Source organism: Cyprinodon variegatus, unplaced genomic scaffold, assembly GCF_000732505.1.
Source record: "Cyprinodon variegatus isolate N-32 unplaced genomic scaffold, C_variegatus-1.0 Scaffold527, whole genome shotgun sequence".
Taxonomy (NCBI): domain Eukaryota; kingdom Metazoa; phylum Chordata; class Actinopteri; order Cyprinodontiformes; family Cyprinodontidae; genus Cyprinodon; species Cyprinodon variegatus.
The window spans coordinates 504,226-531,555 of record NW_015150980.1 but is presented as its reverse complement, the minus strand read 5'-3'; the positions used below and the strand labels follow the sequence as shown (position 1 = coordinate 531,555).

Below are 27,330 nucleotides of genomic sequence, written 5' to 3'. Positions count from 1 at the left end.
CTGATGTAGGTAAAAATGTATCCTGTTTTAGTCAGGATAAAACAGGATACCCCCACCTGCCTTCTGCTGTTCTCCTTTGCTGCACAATAGTTTATCCACTTTGATTCACATTCACCAAGCACCAGAAATCGTTTCAAAAACAACCATAACCAGTGTTAGTGCTTTATTATTTATTCATTATTTGGTACTGTATTTTGTGCTTCTATATAGTTGTAGTATTTTGGCACCTTTTTACATCCATTTTCACTTTGAAGGCTTTGCAATATATATTTTAATACTAATTTTTCAATTGTCATCATCTTCATCATCATCATCATCATCAATCATCATCAAATTCACTTATAAAGCGCTACAACAGCAAATGCAGAAACAAAGCGCTCCACATAAAACATAAAACAATGGAAAAAACAAAACAAAAAGAAGTTATAATGGGTTAATAAACCTATGCATACAATAATAATGAATTTAGAATAAAAACAATAAAATATGACAGGGAAATAAAACATTGAAGTAATATAAACAGGCTAAAAGAAAATCTAAATATAGAAATAAAATCAAGTCTGAGTTGGGTTAAAGCTTAATGTGTAAAGATACATTTTTAGATGGATTTTAGAAATGAAAAGCATATATTTGGTTATCATAAAATGTTTGCAGAACGCAGATAATAGAAAACTAATTCAAATTTGAAAAGCATATTTATTTTTACTCATAAAAGCCTGTAAATCAAAGAACATAAAAATAAAGATTTAAATGGTTTGAATAAAATACCGTTCGAATCAAACCATTTGTGATCATATCACTTAGCCATTAAAGTGCTTGGTTAGTTAAATGTTTAATTTGGATTGGAAACAGCACTGTAGATTAAGATTACCATAAAGTATTAGATTCTAAATAAAGCAATATCAAAGTATTCAAAATTGGTTTATATGACTCCAGCTGCAAAGAGCGGCACTATGAGAGGAAAAAGATTCAAATTATTTTAAAAGTGCATTGGACAATTAAAGACCCGTACCATACTTGGCCATACTACCATTAAAGACATGGGAAACATAGAGCAAGAGCCAAAAGAACCAAGAACTGAGTGAAGAGACTCATGTTTTCATTGCTGCCAAAAATATTACCACCAGAGTTGCAAGGCATTGATGTACAACAGGTAAAGTTCAAGTCGGAGTCGGTGCCTGAGGAGGTGAAGGTTACAAAGCCTGGTTTCCTTTCAGTGACAGTTTCATTGATCCATTTCTCATACTTTGACACTCGGTTGAAGACTCCAAGTTTCTGTGGAACGGCACAGTCATCCCTGAAACTCGCCAATCCACCTTGCACCCACGTAAACCCATTGAACACCACCAGTGGTCCTCCTGCTTCTCTTCCCTGTGGAAGAAACATGAGTTTCTAAGTGACTGTAAGTTTATGTTTTAAATTCAGAAACTATATTATTCTCTCCTTTGGTTTTCTTTAAATTGTTTATGGTTTACATGCTGTTACATTGCTTTTAACTGAGCAAAATTTCATTTACATTATGCTTATGCCAAATCTGATGATAAAAGTTGTTACACAGGACAGAGGATCATGTATGATGAGCACTCATTCCCAAGAGCAATTTAAAACTTCTTAAGCCTACAGGTCTATATTCCAAAAAGGCATACTCATACTAAGGCATTTCTTGAATTGTACACTGCCTAAACTGCTAATCTTGTTATCAAATGACATAAAAGTCCTGAAGGATGAAGTGGAAGTCAAAATTTAAAAGTAACACACTCTTTATTAACTTGAGCTTTTCTAACTTTATTTTACAATTGAAAAGAGAGATCTGATATACTTCCTACCTCTCCAAAATCCATTTTGATGACTTTTAAGTAACTCTTTACACTCCAGATAATATGTATAAAATAATTTGCCATTTTTTCAATCAATTTCCAACATGTGACGTAAAGCGGTAAGTTTATAACCTTCTGCAATACAGAGATCTTTCCCTGGTTTACAAATCTGTATAAGAATTTCCTCCTTCCATTCCATCCCTTGAAAAGGCATTGGTCCATTTTTTATTACATAATTTTAAAAGGACCACCTTATTTCACACACTCAAGTTTTTCAAGATACTTTAAGTTATTTCATCCTCTCAAGGTTTATTATTTTCAGATTTACTTAATGCTCTGTTGAGCTCCATCATAGTAAATTCAATATAGATATTCACAAGTACTAACATCTTGAAAAATACTTACATTATGTCCAATTGTCTTACTTCTGACTCTCCTTCCCTCTATGTTCAAATTTTCCTTGTTATCGATTCTGCTTTACTTTTACTCTCTCTCCACATAGGATTATTGAATATCCAAACTTTTTACTGATTCTCCTAAATACTCCACAAATTAGATCTACAGGCATTTGGCTCCCTAACGAGTCACAATAACTTCTCCAAAATTTCTTCTTTGCATCTTTAATATCTTTCCTCTCTATTGCCAATTTCTGCTTATACTCACAAAGATGCCTTTCTGCCTTCAAAATTGCAATACATAAAGAAAGATAAACCCCCCCACTAACTTTCACATTAAAACTCATCTATCCCATTTCTTTATTACAAATATGCCTAAATCTGTCTCGTTTAGCTTCATTATAAAATTGTTTACTGATATCTGTACAAACTACATCAAGACTAAAAACCAATTCAATCTCTAAAGATAATCACCGCTACCAATTGCAGTATCTTCATCAATCATCCAATGACAAGTACCATCAAAAGAATATGACATTATTGTTAAATGTGGGATCAAAAATGTGATGTCAAGTTAAAACAATTCTAAAACATAAATGTTGTTATTACATAATATAAACATGAGAAATCTAAATTCCATAAATGAAATCCACAAATACATTTCAAAAATAAACCCTAAACTGAACTAAAAACCCTTATCAGTATCTGTTCAATTTAACATTACTTACTTTACTTTAACACTTATACAAACCTAATGATTTAGTGATTTGGTCATTTGTCTGTCTTTACTTAAGTTATGTTTAATTATAATAAAAGTAAACATATAATTTCATTTTTATTACTTAACTATAGAACCAGTTGGCATAACTTAGTTAAATGAATTCAACATGTTGTTTTATAGTGTATACGTGTAATATTTAGTCTTATGTTAATCTGTTGTTGTTAAATAACTATGACAGAGTTTTAGGGCATGCTGGAGATTTTTAAAAAATTTTATTTTGAGAATAAAGTTGTAATATTATGAAAATAAAGTTGAAAAATAACGAGAAAAATTGATCTCACATTGGAGAAATGTACCTCTGCATTTTAACCCATCCCCCTGGGAGCAATGGGTTGCCATTGTGGGGCAGCTGGGGAGCACGATGAAGTAATCCTAAAACAACCCGTTTCAGAAAGAAAGCTTCGAGCTCCGACTAGCACCACCAAACATCAACCTGAGTCCACTTTGACAAACTGTCCAAATTAATGCTGGTGTGCTAAAATATTTCCTTATTTGTCAAACCGATGCCAAAGTATAACTTGACATGTTTCTCCACATTCCTCATTTTGTATTACTTTATTCTCGTAATGTTACGACTTTATTCTCTAAATGTATTACTTTATTGTTGTAAATTTATAACTTTATTCTCTAAATATTATGACTTTATTCTTGTAATGTTATTACTTTATTTAAAGAAAAAAAAAAGATCTTTAGCCTGGCTTTAATACATGCATAACTGCCACTGTGCTTTATGTTTGTACAACCTTTGTATTTATTCATTATAATTTTGTTATATTATCATATTTATTTAAGTGAACAGTATCTTTGCTTATCTAGGTGTAGCACCTCATTACCAAAGAAAATTCCTTGCATTTTCGAAATCACTTCTTGGCAAAAAAGCATTTCTGATTCGGATTATAATTTTTGCTTAATTTCCTAAATGTATGTCTGTTTCTCTAGTGCCAGTTGTTATGCAGTAAAAAAGTGAGCTTGTAGATTAAAATTAAGAGCATGATGTAAGAGTGTGATCCTTTATTCATGTCATTTGTTTTCTAGTGCCTTTGCTGAGTATTTTTTGAATCTCAACTGTATGTATCCTGCAAAGGATAAAGTATGAGGTACAATTTTTTTTCCTCCCATATCAGCAAGGCCTCGAACAGCGCGTCCCCATGACAGGCCGTAACGAAACGGAACTTCCATTTGGGGATTAATTAACTATCTTTGAATTGAACTGTAACTCAAAAAGAAAAAAAAAATATTCAGTGACTTTTTCTTGTATATCTTTGGGCTCTCTCCTGGTTCTCCCTAAATGGATTAAGTGGATGAGATAAATGGATATATACGGCTTGATGGATGGAGAGAAAGATAGATCAATGTTTAATTTATTGAAATTGTCTTTTTGTGACAAGACATTATTCTAGAATACATCCTACAGACATAAAAACAAAACAACGTAAACAAAACAGGTTCACTAACACACAATTACCTGACATGAGTTGTTTCCTCCCAGATCAAGACCAGCACAAATCATGTTCTCTGTGATGTTGTCTTGATTGTGACAAGAGCACTCCTTGTTTCCCACAATTTGTAGTTCTACTTCCTGGAGGATGTCATGTGTCCCATTACCTATGTTAAGGGATATTTCAGTGTTTTGGTGGTAATTTAGACACAGTGCTTTTAACTAAAATACATTTTTTGGAACTTACCAAAGTCACCAAAACCAGTGACCCAGCTGGTAGTACCATTGAGAAATGTGCTGGCCCCTGAGGCTAAACACACAGGCTGTATGTAGTCTGTAATCCTGACCCGAGATGACAGCTTCAGCAGGCACATGTCATTCTCCAACATAGAATTATAGGCAGGATGGCAAATAAAGCCGTCAATCCCCCGAATCACTTTGTTGGAATTGAGACTTGATAAACCATGGAAACCCAGATGGACTTCAATAGTGCTGATTCCGCTAAAATGTACAAAAAAGAAAACCGCAGTAAATTGAAATGTGAGTTCAGCAGTTAGAAATTGTTGTGATCATACCTACAAAGTCAGTTAATACAGATTAATATTTCAACATTTAAGTTAGCCTATTCATTCAATTTTGGTCTGGATTGCTATGGAATTACAATGCAGTTATTTAGGTTCTATCTGTATTTTTTTTTAATATCAAATCTCTGTGAATTTAAATGTACTTTGAACCCTGAGCAGCGCTAACCAAGGGGTAAATTCTTATAAATAAAGCCAAAATTGCCAAAGTAGAAAGAAGAATGTTTTTGTTATTTGCTTTTTTGAAGCAATGAAGATTTTATTCAACTGTGTGTAATGCATAATTCATAGTAGATCAGGAAGTGTTTGCTTTGGGATGGAAACCTTTTAAAACCATTCCTTTATTGTACATAGCTTGTCTGTCTGCTATATCAACCAATATGTTGTGTTAAACTAGGTCTGCAATTTTCACAACTTTTGTGAGACACTTTTTAATTCATAAAAAAGTTTATTTGAATTATATTAATCAAAGTTTTCTGCCCAACAGCAATGACGAACTGCACTGCAACATTCTGTACCCAGCTATTGTAGTATATAGGCCAGAGCTGTCAGTCTTTTAAAAAAAATCTGTTTTTTTGTGTGTTTTTTTCAATAAGGGAGAGACAAGACGTAGAACAAATAATGAATGTCAATTCTATTAAAATTTCTGTATCTGTATAATGGGTCTGCTTTACGTGTTGTCTTCTTAATTTAGTGTGCCTTTGCCTAGGGCCCCAAATTCCCTAAATCCGCCCCGTCCGAGTTTAATCTCACCTTCTTACACAGCCAGCACCAGTCAGCACCCACTGGTCAGTTATCAGGGATCCTCCACAAAAGGAGGAACCACCTTGCCATAAGCTTGCTTGCCAAGGCCAATGCTGAGGGGTTGCATCCTGACTCCCAACGATTTGGGCTTTTATAGCTTAAAAAACAAATTTTGATGTAAAAAAAGATGAAAAGAAATGAAAAATTGCAAAAGGTGCTGATATCTAAGTTATATGATATGACACTAAAGATAAATATCACTAACGATAACATAATGCAAAAAATAAAAATAAATTCATAAAAATCTTGTATTTACAGCGTTTTAACAATGATTTGATTTACCATTCACCTATATATTGTTATATAAAGAAATACAAACTATTTCTTTTAGGGTTTTACTTTGCTTGACTACAAAATTGTCAGCAATCAAACAAAATAAAACCGAAATATTTTTGAACAATCTGAGCACATTACAAAATCTGTAGATATGTACAAGTTATCTACAAACCTATAATTGAAATTTGTGCGATTTTATAAATGTTTGATAAGTGCAAATTGTGGTAGACTGTTCAAATGGTTGTGTGGTTAGGTGTTATTTATTTAGTATTTTCTACATTAAAATCTTTTATACAGAGGTGGTAGAAATTGAAATAAATAAATAATCTAAGAAGGCAGAATTTAACTTAAGAAACTTATGGAGCTGGTATTTCAAACTTACGTGTCTTCTTTAATTGACAACCTGAAACACAAAAAAAGGGTGTAATTTACTCTAGTGCATAGTGTGCTTATGGGAGTTATTGCAGAAAAAATACATATGCAGGTTGGAACTAATATCATAACATATAATGTGGACTATACATTTTATATATTAGACAGTAAATAAAGTAAATCAGAACCCATACTCAGGTGGTGAAACAGGATGATAAAATGTGTGTGAGGTGGGGCCTGGGGGTCAATTTGATTCAAAAAGTATCTAAGATTAAGCTGTGGTGAGCCATTTCAGTTTTTCTCCTGAATGTCTTTTTCAAGTCCATAACTAGTATGGAAGGCATTTCCAGTTCTCATGGTGCATTCAGACCAAGTGTGTTCTGGGCATCAGAGCATCTGATATGCAAGGTCTATGGTGTATGGCATCAAGCAGGGTCTGTTAGCCTGTAAGCCTATTTTCCTTAATTTACTTCCAGTCGAAAGTTCCTGCATGTGTCCATGTTAAATGCATCCGACCTAGGAAATAATCTAAGCGTTATATTCAAGATGGATTTTTTTGATACTCAGAAGAGCCTGGCATCCAGCTCAACTCAGACACAAATGGCATCTCGAGGTAAGCTAAAACAAAAGTGAAAAGATAGCCTTGTTAAATACGAACGTGAGCTACATCTAAGACCAGAGTAGTTCTGCAGTTTTGTCTTTTGGGCACAGGTTACAGTAGTGTTAGAAAACTAACTCATGCCTCTTTAAAATTTTTCCAGCATTCATATTGCCCCTAATTAGCAATCCACTTGCAACTGCGTGCAGAATCTCCTGTTTACTGAGCTGACTACTGCCGTAAGGTTTGCATCGGAACTAGAACACTGATAGTTTCACTCCCTCTGAGGGAACAAGTGACCATGTTTATGATCAATAAATGCAGTCTCAACCTACTACCAGACTCAATTACACATTGGGTCTACACAATAATTAATTACACTCCACAAAGAGCTGAAGCAACATAGACTGTTTGACTGGCTGACAAGATGTCAAAAGTAGTTTTTAGAGACTCTGTTTAGAAAGGTCCCTTTTATTGGTAATTTAACTATGTTATGGCGACATTTCAAATATGACTAATAAGATAAGATTTGCATTTATTTAAAAATGTAACCTGCAACTTGCTCTTACCTTCACTGCATACCTATTATAAGCTTGATATTTAAACATTTAAGATGATACGTAAGGCTTTTGTTTGAATAAAAAATTAAGGTGAAAAGCCTATGGTAGTCGATTTCGAAAACTGGTTGCAATTATATTTAAGCAATAATGTTTGAATGTTGTGTAAAGGACAAAGGCTTTTATTTAGCAGAGTATGTCTCATTTTTATAAGTCTGGCATGTTTGTGTGTTAATCAGGCTCAAAAGCACAGTGTCCCAATGGGGGCAACAAAATCCAAAAGCCAGAACACTACAACAAAGTCACAACAGCTACTTAGTGAGAACACAAGCCACAACACAACAAAGGCCAAAACACAACAACAACAAAAAATACAACATAATAAAAACCATAACATGACCATATCAGATGCATTTAGGGAACAGTTTTTTTTTTTTTTTAATACATACAGGAAGTTAGCCTTTCTGTGTTTTGGGGGAGTTGGTAAGTTGTGTGTTTTTTTAAATCAAACTGTGACTCCTTTTAGATTTTATCAAAAGGAGTCACAGTTGGATTTAACGTGCATAAATATAAATGTTGACGTGCATAAATATCAAGCTCTTAATCATCTATTTAGCTTTCTCTTTCCTTTAGCATAAACATTCAGCATAATAATCACAGCTACATAAATATATTGTTATTGAGTTTCTTGGCTGACACCTCCCACCACACACATCAAAATGGTGAAGATCAGTAGTGTCAGAAGTACATTTGATTAATTAATCATATAATATGTTAATTAATGTTAAACATTTTATATTTAATGCTGTACACCAATCATCAATGTAGGGTCACATAGTTAGGGCAAAAAGTGATAAAAGTTACAATGAGTCAAGCTGTCAAGGACAAAATAGACAAATAAAATTAAAAACCGTTTAATTTCCATAGATTCTATTTAATCATTTGCTAAAACTGGTGAACTGTTCAGCTTATAGTGCACCTATTTCAATAGCACATCTGTTCTACCGTGTAACAGAACATGGGGTTGTCCCTCATTCCCCTGATAAATGTCTCATAATAAAGATATCTCTAGAGATGCTTTCTTCTTACCATTAAAAGTGCAGCCCCTTGAACCATTAGACACATGGAAAACCCAGCGACCAGGAACATTAACATTACTACTGAGGCTTAAAATAGAGCTGTTTTGGATTGTGTTACTAGAGAATGATTTAAGGATGTTGAAGTGGTGACAGGAATAGGATGTATCATATCCAGCCTAGAAATATTAGAAAAAAACAACTAATTTTAGTCATGCTTCAGAAAGAAGACACTGGCTATGGCCAGGACAAGTAAATAAATAAATTATATGCATTACCTGAAATGGATATCTTGTAAATGTAAGGCATCCATAATTTAGAATCACAAATGAATAATTCCCATTTGAAGCCAAGACTGCTTGAAAGGTTGTTTGCTATGAAAAAGGGTATTTTTTTCAAAGACTATCCAGAATAAGTACATAGTTTATGTCTTTTCATTCAAAATATGATATCAAATAGATTTCCTTACCGTTCCAGGCATACCAAAATAGGGAACTTTATGCCAAGTTGCAATAAATATCCAGTTGGCATGAAAGTTAAGTTCTGGGAAGTACAAGTTGATGTCCTGGGTAACTTGTTGTAGGATAGCCCCGTTGGTATACTGAACATAGTAGATGTTACCACCTAGTATATTGTTTAAATCAGTCCAGAATGGAGCAATGATGTCTCTGTCTTCATCCATTGGAAACTTTTCTGGTGAATAACTATGCCAAGGTTCATCAAAAGTCAGATGTCCATTGTGGTTCACCTGAACAAAAGAAAACCTCAAATTATTTTTTGCTGTTTATTTATCTTTTGGATTAATAATTGAATATCATCTTCTTAATTAACAAGAAGTTACATCAAGTCTAAGAATGAGGTGAACATACATAAATCTGAGAGTAGGATATGCCAAAGTAGTTGAAGGTTTTGAGGAGTACAATTCGTGGGGAGCTTCCATCATCTTGTCTAGAGCTTTTTGTTCCTTCAATCGGGTATAGGGGTCCTAAAAAGTACAACAGATATCACCAAGATTGTCTTTCTGTGTTCTAAAATGGGATCCAGAGTTCAATTTGTATAGTTCAAACATGCACTTAAGATAGAAATGTCTGTGCAAAATATATCGTGCTAATATAAAATAGTTTCAAACCAACTATGGGATTATGAGGAAAAAAATGCAAATAACAAGCTTTTATTTTGAATATATCAGTGGTGTGATTTTAAAGGGATTTACTATCATGATCTTGGCACGTATGACTGGCTTAATTACTCATTACATTCACCTGCATCTATCTAAGGTGCTTGCATCCAGTTATCACTGCCAGAATGTTCTTGTTCTCTCTAGCCAGTGGTGAGAGTGTTTTTAGAGTTCCTTGGTGTTTCTGATTTCCTGATCCTGACCTGTTCTGCCACTTAACCACTGAGCCTGCCTTTTCCTGTCTGTTCTCAGTGGTTAGAGTGTTTTTAGCATTACCTTAGTGCATTACCTCAGTTTGCCTGAACTGGCTTCAGACTCCTGGACCTCTGAGCCTGCCCGTTCTTGTATTGATCTGTTTGCTTGACCTGGCTTCAGACTCCTGGACCTCTGAACTTGCCTGTTCCTAATCTGATCTGTTTGCCTGACCTGGCTTCAGACTCCTGCATGTTCTCTGGGGCTGCAGCATCTGGGACACTCTGGGCGCGCCCGCTGCATCTTGTTGGTAGCCCACGGTCTGGATCCTTCCTAGTTCTTTGGCCACAGACTGAACTCTAAAACCATGTTAATGACTCACACATTAATAATAATTCTCCATTAGACTGTCATGTTCACTAACCTGTGTTTCTCTCCTGCAGAGTTTCCTGTCTTCAACACCCTAGCAGCTGCTACTCCGATCCGCTAGTTTTGAATAATCCCACTGTCTGTCTCGCCTTGAAACTGGGTCCTCTGTTCTGAGTCATGACAGTAACATTACTAGTTTCAAATTGGTTTATTTCCAGATGTCGAAGTGAAGCATTTTCTGAAATGATCCGGTGGGTATGCAGGTGGTGCAGCGGTTACGCGCACGACTCATGTACAGAGCCCATAGTCCTCGATGTGGCCATGTTAATGTTAGAGTTAGTGGTCAGTGGTCATTTGCCGCACGTCTCTCCCCCTCTCTCATGCCCTCTTCCTGTCAGCCTACATTCAAATGACGAGCCACTAAAGCCACAAAAAATCTAAATTAAATAAATAAATGAAATGATCCGGTAAGTTTTATCTGAAGGCTTTTAATTCGCAGGGTATCTTAAGGTTCTTTAAAAAAAATAAAAAAAAGAAGGATGTGGTCAGTTTGGGAAAGGATTTAACATGGTATTAATGGGGGGAAAAATTCCAGTGCTTAAACCACATTGTGTTCCATTATCAACACAATAGTTAAAAATTAATTACTAGTATACATTAATCTTTACTTGGAAACAGAAATGTCCAGAAGAATCTGTCTATATGAACCGATAAAGTAATACATTTTCCAAAACTGGTGGAATTTAAGCGATATTGTCTTTCCCCCAAGCTGCAATTGTCTCACTTTGCAAGCTAAATGAATTGTCGTGAGATTTGTGATTTCACCAACTACCTTAAAGAAATCCAGAATACAGCAGATTTATTAGCCTGGATTAAATGTTTCTTTCATTCTTGCCCATGTGAATGGGAAAGATATTTGCCCATTTGTTTGGTAAGAGTTTGATTTATTAGTCAACTCAGCTAGTTGTGAACCAGATCAAGAATGTAATATGGCTGCTGCTGTGACTTGCTAAAAGGTTGACATGGAGGAATGAGCACCTTGATTTACCCAATAAGCTAAAAGAATTGTACTGAATGTCCCTCCCTTTTGTGAACACTTTTCGTAAGATCCCTACCAGAGTAATACCGTGTACATCTCAGTGAACCAGACTTTTCCATCTGTTTAGCCAGGTTAGCAATGATCTGCTGTGCCAGATAAAAAGGCTTTTATTAAGCAGGGTATTTTGATCTAATTTTGAAAGTGTGGCATGGTTGTGTTGTAAGGATAGGGTCAGATGCAACAGTAATAGTGACCTTTTTCCATGACATAACTCACCCTTTATGCTTTAGATAAACATAGTTACAGTGGAATAGTGGGTTTTATTATATATTTAGTGCATTGTGTTTTCTGAAAGGATATAGTTAAATTTGATAAAATTATAATTATAAATAAACATGTCTTAAAACGTTTATATCTGTATACATTAATCTGCTGTGTAAAATATGTGTGTCTGTTTTTTACACTATTATGTCTCATGTTGAAAGTCTGACATGATATATTGTCCGACACATTAGTAATATAGAACCTATTTGTTGTTCTTAGGTCACAGTTTGTTAAGTACAGGGTCAGACCCAAGAAAGGGCTCTGTGTGATTCAAGTCCTTCTGTCAGACTGAAGTCTCCCCTAATTCCTTCATAAAGACATATAAGTGTAGTAATACTTCCTTCTTACCAGTGTCGTCATTTGAACCATCTACACGGAAAACCCAGCGACCAGATAGATTGACGTTACTTCCAGGGCTTAAAAGAGTGCTGTTTTGGATTGTATTATTAGAGACTGATCCAAGGATATGGAAGTGGTGACAGGAAAAGGCTGTGTTATTTCCCAACTGGAAATAACAGAAACATAGGAAAAAACAAAAAAGAAAATTCATACTTCAGAAAATAGAGATTGGCAAGGGACAAAACAAGTCAAATAAAATTGTTCTGCTGTTTCTTAATGTTGTCTGCATTTAAGTGATATTTTCTAACCTCAACTGAAACGAGTTTGGATAGTAGGGATCCATAATTCAGTATCACAAAGGAGTAATTTGCATTGGAGGCCAAGACTGCCTGAAAGGTTGTTTGCTAAGGAAAAACAAGAAATTTTATTCAGATTGAACATACATTGTGTAATTTAACTTCACATATCTCTGCAAATATATTTACTTACTGTTTCAGCCATTGAAAAATAGGGAACTTTATGCCATGTTACAATGAAGATCCAGCTAGCATGAAAGTTAAGTTCCGGGAAGTACATGTTGATGTCCTGGGTAACTTTTTGTAGAATAGAGCCATTTGTATGCAGGTCATAGTAGATGTTAGCACTTTCCTGATTGTCAAAATTATTCCAGTAAAGAGAAATTATGTCCAAGCCTCCATCTACTGGTGAATAACTATGCCCTAGTGTTTCAAAGATCAGGTATCCATAGTTGTTCACCTGCAAAAAAACAAACAAAAAAACACTCAAATTTTGTCTTGCTTTTTATTTAGCTTTTTGATGAATTTTTGAATAGTTTTTTTCTATAATAAAAAGAAAAATTATTTAAATTTTATGAAATGATGTCAACATACATAAATCTGATAGTAAGATTTGCCAAAATAGTTAAAAGTTTGGGGGAGATCAATTCTTCTTCCATAAGTTTCTGCAGGGCTTGTTGTTCTACCAAGTGGGTAGAGCGGTCCTAAAAAATAGAACAGGGGTCACCAGGATTTTCTCTGTTAAATACATCAGGTTGATACAAGCACTCATGATTTTCTGTACAAAATATATAGTGCTAATGTAAAATATTTATAAGCCAACTGGGCACACATTATTCTTAGAGAAAAATGGTGGTTTTATCTTTTAAAAAGCCAAGACAGCTTGAATTCCAAACAAGTTTTAAAATGATCTGGTAAGTATTACCTGAAGGCTTTTTATGTTTAGAATATGTTAAGGTATTTTTTAAGCAAAAAATGTAGTTTTAGGGCAAGGATTTAACCCAATAATAACAGGGGATCTCTTTAATGCCATATTTAGCATAATAGTTTTACATTAATTACTCTTTAGTTCTGTACTATAAAAATCTGCTCTGTCAAATATGCTGTGTTTTATGTTTTAGAGTATCATATGTCTGATCTTAAAAGTCTGTCATGGTTGTGTTTTAGATATATTGTCTAACACATTGATGATGTTAAACCTATTTCTAGTTCTTAAATCACACTATATCTGCAGGGTTTCCGTGGGTCATTAAAAATCATTAAATTATTATTCTTTGAATTAAGGCCTTAGTTTGCATTAAAACTCATTAAATGTGATTATCGTGGCATTTAAAATGCCTTATAAAAAAATCTTTATAAAAACAATTACACCAGATGTATTATATTGCGATATATTTGCGCAGAACTGCTTCTGGTTGATCGTAAAGCCGTATGTTCAGAAAAGAAGCTTAAGGCAGAGAAAAAGCTAGAAAATTAGGAAAATGCAAATTGCCACAAAACTGCCTGGAAAACTAGGAATTTGCGACATGGCTGCAGCTTGTCGATGGTAAAGATGACAAAGGATTTTGCCCTGTATATATGAGAGTCATGGGTACTTTTTGATGGCATTAAAATTATTTCTAAGAGCATTAAAAAGCATTAAATAGGAGTTACTCATTCATGTATAAACCATGATCTATCATGATCTGCCCTGATAGCTGGTCTTAATTCTTCAATTCACTCATCTGCCTAAACTTGCCTAGTCTCTAATTATCACTCATCTCATCCACCCGCGTCTGCCCCTTCATATTCGGTTCAGTCCGAGCTATCGGGGCCAGATCATTGTTTGCTGTCTGTTTTTGCCTGTTAGTTTGTCTGTTTAATTAGTTTAATCTATTCCATGGTTCATGTCCCGGTTCCTAGCAGCCAGCGGATTGAGAGGGTTTTTGTGTTTGTCTTGTATCCTGATTGTGGATACAAGACACAAGACAAAACCCCCGGAGGGTTTTGGCTCAGAACGGGGAGAAATTTAGTTTTATTCCCGTAAGCCTGGCTCCAAGGTGAAGACCAGTTTAAAGTTTTCTGCAGAAATTCTAGTACCTCGTCTTGTCTCTGTCCCTCAACCACTGAGCCTGCCCATCCGCATCTGAACCCACGTTTCTGTGGCTCAGCGTGTCTGTGTGAACACCTTGGTAGACTCTGTGGAACTCTGAACCTGCCTGAGTGCTCTGTGGATTCCTGGAACACAATTTCTGTCTGTTCCTTTGTGGATTGGAACCCCTAATCGAGCTGGATCTCAGAACGATCTGGTTTTGACCTGGATTGGTCTCCTGTCACGTCTCTTCGGTTGCTGCACTGATCGGGAACACCCTGGATGGCTCTATGCTGGATCCCGTTCGGCATTCCATCGTATGGATACTGCTTTCCATGCGGAAAATGGACTGAACTGTTAAACTAGGTAGGTGACTCACTCTGATAATCATCTTCTGTCCGATGATCGTGGTCACTTACCTGTGTTTCTCCCTCCAGAGAGTGTAAGCGATTGGGCGGTGTCCTACCCTCTTTTCCCTGCAGTCGCTGCAGGTCCACAGATCCCCAGCAGTCGGTTTCTGTTCTGTTTCAGTTATGTTTTGAACTTTCCTACTGACTGTTTCACCTTGAATACCTTTTCATGACAATATCACTAATATAAGCTTAATGGTTGCATACTTAATATGGAAAGTGAGGGCTGTATTTTAAACTTTACAGCTAGATTTGTTTATGTAAAATGCAATGGAAGTATATTTTCCAAAATTAGTTACATTCTGGTCATAATGTTTTTAATTGTTGGCTGTAAAATGTCTTTTTGGAATATCAATGAGTTTTTGGTAGAGTATTCTGTTTCTAATTTTGAAAGTCTAAAATTGTTGTCTTAATTTTTGGTCAGACCCACTATTAATTGCTGTGTCATGGCAGGCGTCACCCAACAAGCAAAAATTGGTTGAACAGACATCAAAAAGAAGACATAATTTACATCCAAATGATATCTACATTGGGTTTAAAAGGAAAAGCTCAAAACCCATCATTTTCAGATGGTCAAAACCCAGTTTTGAACATCTTTTGAACTGTCTGAACATTAGGCCTTTCAATATCTATTATTGGGCTAAAGTGGGAAGAAAATCAGACCAGCCAAAGACAGCTTGATTTTCAACAGCTCTTCCTAGAGTAAATCAAGACTATAGCAGTGTTTAAGCCTAAAATCCAACGTCTAAAATGCTGTCTGGTGTTTGGGGGCAATAAAGGGCTCACAAAGGAACAATAAAACTGAAAGAAATTATTTAGTGCATTATTTCTGTTGCCCGTCTGTTCTACACTGACACAGAATGAAGTTGTTCCTCATTCCCCTAATAGAGGATAAAGATGCATATTAAATAATCTTTTCTTACCATTGCAGTACCTTGAACCATTATCTACACGGAAAGCCCAACGACCGGATACATTGACATTACTTTTTAGACTTAATAAAATGGTGTTTGCGATTGTTTTCTTAGAGATTGATTCAAAGATGGTGAAGTGGTGACAGGAATCTGCTGTGTCATATCCCGCCTAGAAATAACAGATTTATTAAAATAAAAACATTAGTCAATAAGAAAGTAGACGCTGGCTTTGGCCAAAACAAGGTGAATAAAATGTGTGCATTTATCTTAAAAGCTCTGACCTCTACAGGGAACTGTGAAGATGCAAGGCACCCATAATTCAGCAACACAAATGAATAATTGCCATCGGAAGCCAAGACTGTCTGAAAGGTTGTTTCCTTCGAAAAAAAGATTGTTTTTTTTTTTTTAGAATGACTAAACAGTTTATTATTTTCACTTCACATATCAATTCGTATAGATTTCCTTACTGTGTCAGGCATTGAGAAATAGGGAACTTTATGCCATGTTGCAATAAAGATCCAGCTGGCATGAAAGGGAAGCTCTGGGAAGTACATGTTGATGTCCTGGGTAACTTGTTGGAGAATGGAGCCGTTGGTGTACTGATCATAGTAGATGTCACCACTTTTACTATTGTCTAAATGAGTCCAGAATGGAGCAATGATGTCTCTGCCTTTATCAATTGGAAACTGTTCTGGTAAATAACTATTCCATGGTTTTTCAAAGGTCAGATGTCCATCGTGGTTTACCTACAAACAAAAGAACACTACAATTAGCTGTTGGTATATATTTATGAGTTCTCATGAATATTTCCTTATTGTCCAAACAATTGATAGAAAATGTGATTAGAATTTAAGAAATAAGGTGTACATACATGAATATGCGAGTAAGGTATGTCAAAATAGTTAAAGGTTTGGAGGAGTGAAATTTGTGGGGAGCTTCCATCAAGTTTTCGAGAGCTTGTTGTTCCTCCAATTTGGTAGAGGGGCCCTAAATAGTACACAGAGATCAACAATATGGTCCTCCAGTGTTCTTAAACAGGTTCAATAAGTAAAGTTGATATTCACTTAGGCTTCACATTTCTCAACACAATATATCCTGTTAATGTAAAATGGTTTCAATCAAACTGGACACACATGATTCTGAGGGACAAATAGAAGTGCTGCTACTTTTATTTCAAAAATATGAGTGGTTTCATTTTTTAAAAGGCCATAACAGTATGAGTTCCTGCGTAGTGGTTGGGCATGTTATGAAATAATCAGCTAAGTCCTATCTGAAGGCTTTCGATCTGTAGGGTATGTTAGGTCTTTGTGTGTTTTTTTTTTAAGTTGTAAGAATTATGGCACTGATTTAACACATTGACAATGGGGAATCTATTTTCAATGCTTAAATCAAATTGCATTCTATTATCACTGCAATAGTTACACATAAAGTAAAAGGTAACACTTTATTTAAAAAAGAGTTTCAAATTCAACTTCTTTGAGCTGCCATGCTCATCCATTTTCCAAAACTGGTTGAGTTCAGGCAATACTGCTGAGGCCCACATTGTAATTATCTATTATAATTATTAGCAAGGTAAAAAGTATTTTATGAAGAACAGTATTATTGTCTAATTTATAAAGTGTGGCATGGTTGTGTTGCAAGGATAGGGTCAGACCAAAAAGTAATACTTACACATGTAATGTCATAAATCACACTACCTATCTCTGATAGGCTTATTATTATTTATATAGTTACTTTGAAAAAGTAAGGTTTTTATTTTCAAAGATTTAGTGGATTGTTTTTTGGAAAGGCCATGGGGAAATTTAATTAAAAAAATGGTTGTTATGTTTATAATGTTTAGACTTGTACTGCCACAATCAGCTGTGTCAAATATGATGTTTTAATTAGTAGAGTATTTTATGTCTTATTTTTTAAGTCTGTCAGGTTGTGTTTTAGATATATCATCTGACACAGTGGTAATGTAAAACCTATTTCCAGTTCTTAAATCACACTGCATCACTGTAATAAGCTAAATAGTTACATATTGAATATGGAAAGTGAGGTTTTTATTTTAGAATTTACAGCGAGTTGGGTTGTTTAAAATACCATATTAGTCAGTTACCAAAAATTAATTGAATTATCTTCATAATGTTTTAAAGTCTTTGCTGTCATTTTTTGACATATCAAAATATAAAGGGTTTTATTTTAGAGTATTCTGTGTCTTATTCTGAAAGTCTAGCATTGTTGTGTCTTAAGTATAGGGTGAGACCCAAGAAAGGGCTCTGTGATAGAAGTGCACCCATTTTAATAGCCCTTCTAGCATGTGACACAGACTGATGTTTTTCCTAATTCCCCTGATAAAATTTGCAATACTCATAAAGACATATTTAGTGATTCGTTCTTCTTACCATTGTAGTCCATTGAACCATTATCTACAAGGAAAGCCCAGCGACCAGACCTATTGACATTACTACCAAGGGTTAAAAGTTTGACTTTTGGAACTATATCATCAAAGAATGATCCAAGAATGTTGAAGTGGTGACAGGAAAAAGCGGTGTCATATCCAGCCTTGAAAAAACAGATTCATAAAAACAAAACAAAAAAATTGTCATACATTAGAAAGTAAACACTTGCCAAGAAAAGGTGAATAAAACATGTTGTACGCATTTAACTTAAATTCTCTTACCTCTATTGAGACCTTTTTAGATGCAAGGCACCCATAATTCAACAACACAAATGAGTAATTCCCATTGGAAGCCAAAACTGTCTGAAAAGTTGTTTGCTAGGGAAAAAGAGCAATTTAAAAATGACCATGAATATTACACAGTTTGTCTTTTCATCTCAAATATAACTTCAAATAGATTTCCTTACAGTTTCAGGCATTGAAAAATAGGGAATCTTATGCCATGTTGCAATAAAGATCCAATTGGCATGAAAGTTAAGTTCCGGGAAGTACAAGTTGATATCCTGTGTAACTTGTTGGAGAATCGAGCCGTTGGTGTACTGATCATAGTATATGTTACCACTTGCACTATTATCTAAATCAGTCCAGAATGGAGCAATGATATCTCTGCCTCCATACATTGGAAACCTTTTGGGTGAATAACTGTTCCATGGTTCTTCAAAGGTCAGGTGTCCATTGTGGTTTACCTGCAAATAAAACGAAAGCCAAATTATGTTTTGCTGTGTAGTCTACATTTTGGATGAATGTCTGAATTATATCCTGCTAATTAAAAAGAAAAGTGACTTAAGGTCTAAGAAATAAGGTGAACGTACATAAATCTGAGCGTAAGATTTGTCAAAATAGTTAAAGGTTTGGAGGAGGGGAATTCGCACGGAGCTTCCATCATCTCCTCGAGAGCTTTTTGTTCCACCAATTGGATAGAGGGGTCCTAAAAAGTAGAACAGATATCACCAGGATTTTCTTCCTGTGTTCTTAAACATGATACAGTGTTCATTTTGTAACATTGATACAAGCGCTATGGCTTTTCTGTACAAAATATATCGTGCTAATGTAAAATAGTTTCAAAGCAACTAGACACATGATTCTGACGGACCAATACACTGAGAAGTCATGCTTTTATTTTAAAAATATTCACGGTTTAGTTTTTTTTTAAGATCATAACAGCATGCGTTCTAAACTTTTTTTATTTCCAGGCATAGTGGCGAGCATTTTCTGAAATGATCTGTTTGGTCATATTTGGCCTTTTAATATGTAGGGTATGTTTTTTTTTTTTCTTAAAACAGTATGGTTAGCTTTAGGGCAAGGATTTAACAAGGAATCTATTTTCAACACTTAATTCACACTGTATTCCTTTATCAGCATAATAGTTACAAATTAAGTACTAAAAATAGAGGCTTTATTTAAAAAGGAACTTCCAATAGAATGTCCTTCAACTGTCATGGTGGTCAATTTTCCAAAACTGGTTGTTTGTGTAATATTGTTCTGCAATATAAAAAGGCTTTTAGTAAGAAGAGTATTGTGCTCCAACTTTGACAGTGTGGCACAGTTGTGTTGTAAGGGTCAGAGCCAAAGGCAAGTATTACCAATTTCCAGTTCCTAAATCCTACTGTGTCACTTTTATAGGCATATTATTTACATAGTTACTGCATAAAGGTGAGGCTTTTATTTTAAAATATATAGCGGATTGTATTTGGAGAAGGCCGAAAAAAAAAAATCAAAAGAAACAGTTGAGTTCCGTTTATAATGTTTAGTTCTGTACTGCAATAATCTGCTGTGTGAAATAGGATTGTTGTTTTTTTGTGTGGATTATTGTATGTCTTATTTTGAAGGTCTGTAATGGCTGTTTAGAAATATCATCTGGTCCTATAGTGGTATAGAATCCCTTTCAAGTTACTAAATCATATTGTATCTCTATTGTAGAGGCAATGATGCATTTTTGTCCTGTCTCTAAGGCTAGAGTGCATGTGTTAAAGGTATGTATGGGCATGTGTGGGTGGAGCTATAAGTGGGTGTTGGCATGTGGCTGGAGCTGAGTGATTGTCTAATTAATATCACCTGGATCTGCTCTGTGGGCTGTTTGTTTGATTCAGAGAGAAGCTAAGGCAGGGTGCGAATATTTCTGTTGACCGCAAGTTTAAAGCAAAATAAGTCTGCAAATCTACCTGTTGTACAATGCTTCACAGAAAAAGGGTACAATAAACATCCCTAACTGCAGTAAAGCTTTATGTTTCCTCCTTGGATTCAGCGTGTTGAACAGATCCCTGCTCTCCTCTCAGCAACTAATTTTTGGATGATAGTCGCCTACACTATTATAAACATAACAGTTATAATTTGTAATTTCAGAATATAATGTTTGTTTGTTTGTTATTGTTTTTTGTAGTGTGTAATTCCGAAAGGCTGGTATGGTTGGCATGGTCTTAAAGGGGAACGCCATTTTTTTTCTACATTGGGCACTTGATTTTACGTTATTACATCACGTTATACTCACCCATATTAGTTTTGTGTTATTTGGAGTCGTTCCAAAGATATTCGGTTTTGTTATATACAAGTAATGTCTTCCTTTGGGCAACAAGTTGAAGGCACAAACTGAACTGTTCAAATTTATTCTTTATGGTACGCCAGCATTCATAACATGTATGCGAATCACTGTCCCCCAAACATCCGGGGTTATATTTTTTACATCTTCAGAACAGCTCCAAATGACACAAAACTAATATGGGTGAGTAGAACGTGATGTAATAATGTAAAATCAAGGGCCCAATGTAAAAAAAAAAAACAAAAAACGATGTTCCCCTTTAAGTATAGGGTCAGACCCAAAAAAGTGCACTGAGTGATATAAGTGCACCAAATTTAATGGCGCTTATTTTCTACCATGTGACACACACTAGTTTTTCCCGATTCCCCTAATACATGTTTTAACCCTTATAAAGATATATACATATTAATGATATGTTCTTCTTACCATTGTAGTCCATTGAAAAATTATCTACAAGGAAAGCCCAACGACCAGTTACATTAATGTTACTACCAAGGCTTAAAAGTGTCATATTTGGTTTTGTTTTATTAGAGAATGATCCAAGAATGGTGAAGTGGTGACAGGAATAGGCTGTGTCATACCCGGCCTGGAAATAACAAATTCAGAAATAAAAAAAAGAAGGAAAATTAGCCATACTTCAGGAAACAGACTCTAGACAGTGCCAAGTAAAGCAAAGACAATATGTATGCATTTGACAGAAATGCTCTAACCTCGATAGAGACGTGTTTGGATTCTAGGGATCCATAATTTAGAATCACAAATGAATAATTCCCATTGGAAGCCAAGACTGCCTGAAAGGTTGTTTGCTATGAAAAAAAGAGTAATTTAAATTTTGGATATTGAGTTTAAACATAGTTTATACCTTTTCATTAAAAATATAAGATCAAATAGATTTCCTTACAGTTTCAGGCATCGAAAAATAGGGAACTTTTTGCCATGTTGCAATAAAGATCCAGTTGGCATGAAAGTGAAGTTCTGGGAAGTACATGTTGATGTCCTGGGTAACTTGTTGGAGAATAGAGCCGTCGGTGTACTGAACATAGTAGATGTTACCACTTTTACTGTTATCTAAATCAGTCCAGTAAGGGGCAATTATGTCTCTGCCTCCATACATTGGAAACTGTTCTGGAGAAAAACTACTCCATGGTGTTTCAAAGGTGATATGTCCATTGTGGTTTACCTGAAAAACAACTTACAAATTATGTATTGCTGTTTATTCTTTTCTTTCTTTTTTTTTTTACTTGAAGATAAAATACCACCCAAATAAGATGATGGTGTTTATTTATATTTTTTGAACAAAGTTTGTATATTGCCTTATTATTTATAATTTAAACATACATAAATCTGAGAGTAAGATTTCCCAAAATAGTTAAAGGTTTTGAGGAGTGAAATTCTTGGAGAGCTTCCATCATCCTCTGGAGAGCTTGTTGTTCCACCAGTTGGGTAGAGGGGTCCTAAAAAGAAACAAGATTGTGTTCATGTTTTCTGAAACAGTATTCATTTTTTAATATGTAAAGTTGAAAGATGCACTCAGGCTGGAATTTCTGTACAAAATATACATAGCTAATGTCAAATAACAAATAACATAATCATACGAGTTCCAAACTAGTTTATGTCCAGTGATACTTATGAGGCACTGCTGAAATTATCTGCTAAGTCGACAGTAGCATTGGGTACATGGGTTTTTCCTGCAATTCGAGGGTTGTCTGTTCGAGCCCAGACGCCGACTTTCAGTGTCATTGTGTCCTTGGGCAAGACACTTCACCTGCATTGCCTACTGATGGTGGTCAGAGGGCCCAGTGGCGCCAGTGTACGGCAGGCTCACATTTGTCAGTTAGCTCAGGGGCAGCTGTGGCTAAAATACAGTTGGCAACCATCAGTGTGTGAGTGTGTGCGTGAATGGGTGAATATAGCATAAAGCGCTAAAACAACCATCAAATATTTATAAATGCTTAAGAGACAATGATTAACAGATAGTTTATTTATTTTTGATTCATTTAATTCATTTATAAACTGAATCTAAACCTTCTATAAGAGGTAAATAGATAATTTATTATTGTATTAAGGGGTACTGAAGGGTAAGTCCTACATGACAGGGCAAGTTAAATGAAAATTAAGGCAATCAGGCTTTTAGCTAGAAGTATTTAATGGGTGTACACCTTGGTGCATCACATCTTTAGGCTTTGTGCGGCATTCAGTAGCTGTGCGGCTCATACCTCAGTAATGAGCATTTAAGGGAGGTCTGAGGATATTCTCTGCCGAAGATATTTGAAATTTAGACTCTCTAAAATGCTATTTCCTGCATTCTGAGGCGGAATGCAGCTAATGTTTTGTCTTTGTTACAACACTACTTTTGTCCTCGTTATGGGAAGTATTTGTGTTTTACTGGAGGTAAAAATTTAATAAGGAAGACATGAGAATTAATAATTTTTAGGTACAATATATATGAATATATTATGTTTCATAGCCTAATTCAAACAATCAAAAACTAACTTATACTTACTGCTAAAGGTGAAAGTTTAGACACATACATACTGAGTGATACTCACTACATGCTCTTATGGCTTTTGCAGAGTTATCTGCATATGAAAAATGAATAGGCCTAAGTATCAAGAGGTTAAACTCCAAAAAGCTGGTATAATGGATGTTATGTATGTTACAAGGAAAAGAGAGCAAGTTCTGATCATTATTGCAGCTCTAAAACATTTGTTTATGAACTATGGTGAAACAGTTTATAAATACAGTGGCTGGCTAGCTCAAAAGGTAAGTCACCCATCCTGCAAACAGGGAGCCTTGGTTTATACCCCAGCTGGGGGGAAAGCGCTGCCAGTGTGGGTCCTTAGGCAAGACCCTTCACGCTAATGGCAGCTTTTGGGAGTGGTGGTCTAGTGGTTAGGGCACTGCACTTGGAACCCTGAGGTTCTAAATTCAAGCCCCACTGCCACAGACTGCCTCACAACTATATCTGTCAGTTCTAGTTATTTGATATATTCATAATCTTCTGGTAAACTTTCACTAGCTGTTTTTTTCCCCATTCCACAGATGATACTGTCCCAAAGAACAAAAGAAAAACCCTCCAAAAAAATCCTGTAGTTATCAGGCATTCGACAAGTTTCAGGTTTACTTGTTTGCAAACAGCACAATATGCTTGTTAACTGAAAATTAAGTTGTCCGTAGGGACATTAGATATTCCCCCATATGCCTAGGGAAAATGAAGACATACCAAAGCCTTAAATCAGAAAAATACGGCATACAACTTCTAAGATTTTTATTAAAGTGAGTATAATGTACACATTGCTAGCTGAAAGCCTGAAGGCAAGGTTCAGGTCTTAAGTTCCCTGATGTAAGACTTAGAGCTAAACTAACATGTCCAAGCAATATAAATCAAAGTCAGATTAGGTTAGGCCAAAAGCCAACCGATGCTAGGGATAAACTAACCTGGCAGTCCACTGATGTTAAGGTTGAGGCTAAATAAAAATTGAAAGACAATAGGTTCCATTTACTTTTGATAAATGGTTTAGATGCTGTTTATAAATGATTATAAAACATGAATAAACTTTCTGTTGATCGTGACTAAAGAGTCTCTTTACCCTTTATGAATGAGAATTATGATGGTTATTGTAACATGTTACCGAATTATTTAGTGGATTTGTGTTTTGTTTTGAAAAGAAAAAAATTAACAGTTTAGCTTTGCTTTATATTGTTTAGTACTGTACTGCAATATTCTGCTGTTTCAAATATGATTTTCTATTTCTAGAGTATTATATGTCTCATTTTGAAATATAAATATCATCTGACACATTAGTGATATAGAACCTATTTCCAGTTCAGGTCAGTTTTCCAAAATCATTTTAATTCTGTTGATAATGTTCTCAATTGTTTGCTGTAATGTTGTGCTGTGTCCAAATACAAATGGTTGTTTGTAGAGAATTCTGTGCCCAAATTGGAAAGGTTGAGGTTGAGTATTAAGTAAAGAATCAGACCCATCCTTTAATACTGTGCTCCGGCAACCCTTAATATGGGGCTCAAAAGGAAGAATGAAACTAAACAACTTTACAGTATTTTGTGCACCCATTTCAGTAGCCCCTCTATGATACACTTTTATACAGACTGGAGTTTTTCCTAACTCCCCTGTTTAGTAATGATCTCTTCTTACCATTGCAGTCCCTTGAGCCATTATCAACACGAAAAGCCCAGCGACCAGATATATTGACGTTACTTTTGAGTCTTAAGAACATGCTTTTCGGGATTGTGTTACTAGAGAATGATCCAAATATGGCAAAGTGGTGACAGGAATGGGCTGTGTCATATCCAGCCTAGAATTAACATATTCGTAAAAAAAAAAAAAAATGTCACAAATAAGAAAAAAGACACTGTCTTGGAACAAGGTATTGCAAATGATATATGGGTGTATTTAACTGAGATGCTCTGACCTCTAGAGAGACCTGTTTGGATGCTAGGGATCCATAATTCAGAATCACAAGTGAGTAATTCCCATTGGAAGCCAAGACTGCCTGAAAGGTTGTTTGCTATGAAAAAAAGAGTAATTTTTAGAATAACTATGAAGATTAAACACAGTTTATATCTTCCTTCTAGTTATAAAATCAAATATTTTTCCTTACCGATTTAGGCATTGAAGAATAGGGAACTTTATGCCATGTTGCAATAAAGATCCAGCTGGCATTAAAGTTAAGTTCTGGGAAGTACAATTTGATGTCCTTGGTAACTTGCTGAAGAATAGAGCCGTTGGTGTACTGAGCATAGTAGATGTTACCACTTTTACTATTGTCTAAATCGGTCCAATAAGGAGCAATGATGTCTCTTCCTCCATAGATTGGAAACTGTTTTGGTGAATAACTACTCCATGGTTCTTTAAAGCTGAGATGTCCATTGTGGTTTACCTGCAAATAAAATAACACTCAAATTGGATCATGGTGTTTACTGACATTTTTTGTTGAATGTTTGAATATCTTTACTTAAGAAAAGGGACTTAAAGTCTAAGAAATAATGTGAACGTACATAAATCTGAGAGTAGGATTTGCCAAAATAGTTAAAGGTTTTAAGAAGTGAAATTCGTGTGGAGCTTCCATCATCTTCCCGAGAGCTTGTTGTTCCACCAATTGGGTAGAGGGGTCCTAAAAAGTAGGATAGAGATCACCAAGATTGTCCTCCATGTTTTTTAAACATAAATCAGCTTTCAATATGTAATGTTGAAACATTCACTTAAGCTTAACATTTCTGTATGATATGTATATTGTGCTAATGTTATATAACTTCAAACCAAGTGGGCCCATAATAATTGTAAGGCACAATGTATAGAGTTGTGATACTTTAATAAAGAAAAAAATGCGTGCTCTGCATTTTGCTTTTTTAAAAGGCCGTATTAGCACTTGTTCCAAACTGGTTTATTTCCAGTCGCAGTGTTGAGGTACATTCTGAAATTATCTGGTATGTCATATCTGAAGATTTTTTATTTGTAAATTTATGTTAAGATCTTTTTTTTTTTTAACCAGGCGTCGTTGTGGTTAGGACAAGTTTGTCTATTTAACACCCACTCTTATCATTATAATATTTATATATTTACTACAGGAAAAAAAAGGCTTTTATTATGAAAAGAATAGTGGATTGTGTTTAAAAAGGCCATGGTCAAATTTACACAACCAAGTGAGCTTTCTTCATAATGTTTAGTTCTGTATTGCTGTGTCAAATAAATTTTTTTTACATTGTTATATGTAATTTTCTTAAAATCTGTCATAGTTGTGTTTGAGATATATTGTTTGAAAGTTGAGTGATTAAAAATCTATTTTCAGTTCTTAAATAGCACAGTGTTTTTATAATGAGATTAATAGTTACATATTTCATATGCAGAGTGAGACTTTTATTGTAATATTTAAAATTTAGTTAAAAAGCCATGGTAGTTCTTTGGTGTAATGACTATTCAGATCAGCAGTTAAAGACATTTTTATAGAATATTTTGCATCTTATTCTAAAAGGCTACCATAGTTATTTCATAAGCATAGGGTTAGACCCATAAGTAATTGCTGTGCTATGTAAGACCCCAAAGAAGGGCTCCAAAATAAGAGAAAGTTAAACAGCTGTTTAGAATTCAGTGTAATAGTTTTATGGTCTAATTATAAAAGTATAGATTTGGAGATGTTTTCGTCTTACCATTGCAGTCCCTTGAACCATTATCTACACGGAAAGCCCAGCGACCAGATAGATTGATGTTACTACCGAGGCTTAAAACTGTAATATTTGGAATTGTCTTATGAGAGTGTGATCCAAAGATGGTAAAGTGGTAACAGGAATAAGCTGTGTCATATCCAGCCTAGAAATAACAGATTCATAAAAAACAAGCAAAAACAACAACAAATAAAAAACACTTCTGTCATACTTAAGAAAATATAATTTGGCTAGGGCCAGGACAGAACAAATTATATATGTGTTTTTATATATATATATATATATATATATATATATATATATATAGAGAGAGAGAGAGAGAGAGAGAGAGAGAGAGAGAGA

General features: G+C 34.9%; 2 protein-coding genes across 2 annotated transcripts in view; both read right to left on the bottom strand.

Moving 5' to 3' along the window:
• Positions 1-575: 575 nt before the first annotated feature.
• Positions 576-12,843, bottom strand: LOC107095171. The gene is made up of 12 exons (XM_015391160.1): positions 12,625-12,843; positions 12,444-12,539; positions 12,145-12,301; positions 9,565-9,680; positions 9,165-9,443; positions 8,974-9,069; positions 8,709-8,874; positions 6,475-6,495; positions 5,766-5,913; positions 4,679-4,932; positions 4,459-4,598; positions 576-1,371 (listed from the first exon to the last, which is right to left on the bottom strand). Exons 1-12 carry the CDS (start codon positions 12,709-12,711, stop codon positions 1,033-1,035), a joined length of 1,899 nt encoding a protein of 632 aa, XP_015246646.1. The 5' UTR covers positions 12,712-12,843; the 3' UTR covers positions 576-1,032.
• A 1,455-nt stretch (positions 12,844-14,298) lies between these two features.
• LOC107095177 overlaps positions 14,299-27,330 on the bottom strand; it is a 20,756-nt gene continuing 7,724 nt past the window's right edge. Inside the window, exons 7-27 of the mRNA XM_015391167.1 lie at positions 26,974-27,133; positions 25,825-25,940; positions 25,428-25,706; positions 25,239-25,334; positions 24,962-25,121; positions 22,144-22,259; positions 21,707-21,985; positions 21,516-21,611; positions 21,232-21,391; positions 19,082-19,197; positions 18,677-18,955; positions 18,492-18,587; positions 18,214-18,373; positions 16,698-16,813; positions 16,294-16,572; positions 16,108-16,203; positions 15,847-15,995; positions 14,922-15,024; positions 14,728-14,828; positions 14,511-14,648; positions 14,299-14,374 (exon numbers count right to left, since the gene is read on the bottom strand). Of these exons, the coding sequence (XP_015246653.1) occupies positions 14,299-14,374; positions 14,511-14,648; positions 14,728-14,828; positions 14,922-15,024; positions 15,847-15,995; positions 16,108-16,203; positions 16,294-16,572; positions 16,698-16,813; positions 18,214-18,373; positions 18,492-18,587; positions 18,677-18,955; positions 19,082-19,197; positions 21,232-21,391; positions 21,516-21,611; positions 21,707-21,985; positions 22,144-22,259; positions 24,962-25,121; positions 25,239-25,334; positions 25,428-25,706; positions 25,825-25,940; positions 26,974-27,133 (3,171 nt within the window). The remainder of the gene's footprint in view (positions 14,375-14,510; positions 14,649-14,727; positions 14,829-14,921; positions 15,025-15,846; positions 15,996-16,107; positions 16,204-16,293; positions 16,573-16,697; positions 16,814-18,213; positions 18,374-18,491; positions 18,588-18,676; positions 18,956-19,081; positions 19,198-21,231; positions 21,392-21,515; positions 21,612-21,706; positions 21,986-22,143; positions 22,260-24,961; positions 25,122-25,238; positions 25,335-25,427; positions 25,707-25,824; positions 25,941-26,973; positions 27,134-27,330) is intronic.

What these genes read in the sequence shown, in the direction of transcription:
- LOC107095171 (XM_015391160.1), bottom strand. Translation starts at nt 12,711, where the DNA reads ATGTACTTCCCGGAACTTAACTTTCATGCTAGCTGGATCTTCATTGTA. An exon ending in ATTTTTCAATGGCTGAAACA is followed by an intron (nt 12,540 to 12,624) that starts GTAAGTAAATAT and finishes GTTTTTCCTTAG; the next exon opens with CAAACAACCTTTCAGGCAGT. An exon ending in GGTGCTGGCTGTGTAAGAAG is followed by an intron (nt 4,933 to 5,765) that starts GTGAGATTAAAC and finishes TGTACATTTTAG; the next exon opens with CGGAATCAGCACTATTGAAG.